Here is a 3,320-nt window from a genome sequence, read left to right as displayed (position 1 = left end):
AGGCTGCAGTGGACAGAGTCCAGCAGCGCCCCCTGCTGGAGGATCACCAGCTGGGCTCAGGAGCTCTGATAGACCAGGCCAAACACCTGGGCAACCTGACCTTCAACATCTGGAACAAGATGAAGGACGTGGTCTCCTACAGTCCTGTGGTTCTGGACCCAAACTCTGCTAATCCAGTATTCTACCTGTCTGAACACCTGACCAGAGTGACACGAGGAGGGAGACAGAAGCTTCCTGACAATCCAGAGAGGATTAACTTCCAGGTCTGAGACTGGGAGTGTCAGCAGAGTCATTGATCTCTCAGAGAAGAAGAAGCTCCTGAGGATCACACACACACACACACACACACACACACACACACACACACACACACACCACACACACACACACACACACACACACACACACCTTCAGACACACACACCTTGACACACGATGAAATAAAGCTAAATAATAAATGCTGAGTTTTATATTAGTTAATTATATTCAAACAGTTTATAAATCTGTAAAACAATTACTGATGAATGTCTGTTTTTTTATTAAAGTGATCAATTAATGTTAAAGCTAAAAATAAATTAATTAATATGAAATGAAATATAAGATAAAGACAAGTTACTAAATTAAATCACAAAGTTTTAGTTAATTATTTTAATTAGAATTTCCAAAGTGCACAGAAAATAGAAACATAAAAATGTTGGACACAGTAATTATCCTCTTTCATGTTGTTACAACACGTGTTGTAAAAGGCAGATGTTGATGTTCACAGATATGACGTAAACAGCTGGAGCTGTATGAAAACATCAGTTTCACACATGAAACCAGTGGATCAAACTCTCCACGTCCGACCATGTAACAAACAAAACGTCCTCACAGCTTTTTATTTTAATGATGAAGATCAAGGATCCTTCAACATCAGGCCACATGTGAAAAATGTGTTTTTAGAATGAAAGTAAACGCTGTGGTCCGGCAGCGACGACATGAGGGTTCCTGTCATAGACAAGAAAAAAATATTTTTAATATTTTTAAAGATGGTTTTGTTTTTAAACATTTATAAACATTATTTACATTTTTAATATAATTAAATATATTTTTCCTTTTTTTTAAATTATATTACTTCCTGATCCATTAAAGCCTTCTGTGACTCAGTCACAAACAAAATGAATGAATCTGATCAGTCAAAATAGATCAAAGGGAAACAGACAGTGAAGCAAATGAAATCATGAACTTCCAACAAGAAGAAAAAGAAATAAAACACAAAAACAGAAATAAATAAATAACTCAAACAGAAAATATCAAACACAGAAACTAAACCAAATAATAATAATTACAAAAAGTGTCGGCCCACTTCCGATACCTTCACGGTCCACCAGAGGGCCCCGGCCCACAGGTTGGGAACCACTGCATTAAAACACAGAAGCAGCTGATTCTTAACTATCAGTTTCACACCTGGAGCCGGTCTCATGTAGACCTGAGCAGAACCAGGATCCTCATCAGGTGTCGGGTCTCAGGTCCAGTTCACACCTGGTATGAACTCGAGTCTCAGATACTGTGGTGTCAGAGGTCATAGGTCAATTTGTTCAGGAGACACCTCACTGTCACAGAGTCGTGGTGTCAGAGGTCACTACAGCTGAGACTGACCTCAGGGTTCTGCTGACCCCTCTGGCTGAAAGATTCACACCTGTGTCACTCAGAAATGTGCTCTGGCCACGCCCACCTGTGATGTCAGCAGGTCCTGGAGCACGCCTGTTCATGACTGCAGCCAGGTGAGGTGGTTTTAAACCTGGTTCTGTGGGGGATCTGTTCTCAGACTTTGGGCCTGGTTCCTCTTCTGGACTTGTTTACTGACGTCGTCACCTGAGCTCGTGTCGTCAGGGGCAACCCTGATGCTCGGGTCATGAGGGGGGACCGGGGGACCAGAGTTAACCAGGTCCTCTGCTGCTGCGGTGGCGTCGCCCTTGTCAGCCTCGGGGTCAGTGGGGGCGGGGGGGGCGACATGTTGTCGACTGCCGCCACCCTGACGGTGTTCTTGCCGTACAGCCGCCTCTCGTACTGCAGCAGCTGCTCCCAGAAGCCGGCGTTCAGCCTGACGTAGGGCCGGCTGTCCTGCACCCAGCGGTGCGCCTGGCGGAGCGTCACCCCCCGGAAGCGCATCAGGTAGGCCATCACCAGCGCCGGCGAGCGGCTCATGCCGGCAGCACAGTGCACCAGTGTGCCGCCCGCTCGGTTGCCGTGGATACGCTCGGCCACGCGGTCGAAGTGGTCTCCGAGGCGCGCGCTGGGCAGGTCGGAGACGGGAACCCGCACACATTCCACCCCCGGGTAGGCGGGGCAGGCGTGGCTGAGCGTGGCGTTGACGATCAGGGTGATGCCTTTCTGAGACACCAGCGCCGCGTTGAGGGGGGCGTCGGCCCCGCTGAGGAACAGGGTGGGGGTGATCTGAGAGACCGACATGAGGCGACCTGTCAGGACACACGAGCTGCTGTTAGGACCGGATCATCGTCAATCAGCTGATTGATTTCTGCTGTGGAGACTTATTTACGTCCAGAGGTTTGATTTATTCTTCTAGAAAAATGACAGACGCCACATTGAAGAGTTCAGTCTTCAGCTGACGAACTTTCTGCTGATCAATTGATTGATCGTTCGAAATTGTTTCAAACACTAAAAAAGAAATCTCTGTATCTAGGACCATTAGCCTAGCTTAGCACAAAGACTGGAAACAGAGGGGAAACTGTTAGCCTAGCTTAGCATAAAGCCTGGAAATGGAGGGGAAACTGTTAGCCTAGCTTAGCATAAAGCCTGGAAATGGATGGAAAACCATTAGCATAGCTTGGCATAAAGACTGGAAAAAGAGGAAAAATGTTAGTCTATCTTAGCACACAGAGTGGATCATGACAAACTGTTAGCCTAGCTTAGCACACAGAGTGTATCATGACAAACTGTTAGTCTATCTTAGCACACAGAGTGTATCATGACAAACTGTTAGCCTAGCTTAGCACACAGAGTGGATCATGACAAACTGTTAGCCTAGCTTAGCATACAGAGTGGATCATGACAAACTGTTAGCCTAGCTTAGCACACAGAGTGGATCATGACAAACTGTTAGCCTAGCTTAGCACACAGAGTGGATCATGACAAACTGTTAGCATCTTTTCTGATGACAAACAGTGAGAATCATAGAGTCTCAGTTTTTCTCTGTTCCTCTGGAGAACAGAACCAAAAACCTGAGGAGTGTGTCAGACTGTAACATGAAGACATGCTCCTTATCAAACACTGTGTGTGTGTGTGTGTGTGTGTGTGTGTGTGTGTGTGTGTGTGTGTGT

At 46.2% G+C, this 3,320-nt stretch overlaps 2 protein-coding genes across 4 annotated transcripts in view; one reads left to right on the top strand and one right to left on the bottom strand.

The window, feature by feature from the left end:
- Window positions 1-269, top strand: part of LOC111646380 (E3 ubiquitin-protein ligase TRIM35-like) — a 2,168-nt gene extending 1,899 nt beyond the window's left edge. The window contains exon 4 of the mRNA XM_087170952.1: window positions 3-269. Within this exon, the coding sequence (XP_087027078.1) occupies window positions 3-269 (267 nt within the window). The remainder of the gene's footprint in view (window positions 1-2) is intronic.
- Window positions 270-483: 214 nt separating this feature from the next.
- On the bottom strand, window positions 484-3,314 carry LOC111646392 (dual specificity protein phosphatase 18). 3 transcript variants are annotated; one of them, XR_015436448.1, is made up of 2 exons: window positions 1,355-3,314; window positions 484-987 (listed from the first exon to the last, which is right to left on the bottom strand). XR_015436448.1 is itself a non-coding variant. In XM_087170961.1 (2 exons), the coding sequence occupies exon 2, from the start codon at window positions 2,449-2,451 to the stop codon at window positions 1,804-1,806; it is 648 nt and encodes a 215-aa protein (XP_087027087.1). In that variant the 5' UTR covers window positions 2,452-2,753; window positions 2,797-3,314; the 3' UTR covers window positions 484-1,803. The 3 variants fall into 3 exon arrangements, 1 of the variants encoding a protein (XP_087027087.1); XR_015436449.1 differs by having other exon boundaries at window positions 1,447-3,314; XM_087170961.1 differs by having other exon boundaries at window positions 484-2,753; window positions 2,797-3,314.
- Window positions 3,315-3,320: the final 6 nt, after the last annotated feature.

Source organism: Seriola lalandi, unplaced genomic scaffold (assembly GCF_002814215.2).
Source record: "Seriola lalandi dorsalis isolate HSWRI2012SDOR001 ecotype SW California unplaced genomic scaffold, Sedor1 jcf7180002054970, whole genome shotgun sequence".
Lineage (NCBI taxonomy): Eukaryota > Metazoa > Chordata > Actinopteri > Carangiformes > Carangidae > Seriola > Seriola lalandi.
The sequence above is the reverse complement of the archived record's forward strand: the minus strand, read 5'-3'. Positions and strand labels throughout refer to the sequence as shown.

Coding starts and splice junctions, on each gene's coding strand:
- LOC111646392 (XM_087170961.1), bottom strand. CDS start 2,451: ATGTCGGTCTCTCAGATCACCCCCACCCTGTTCCTCAGCGGGGCCGAC.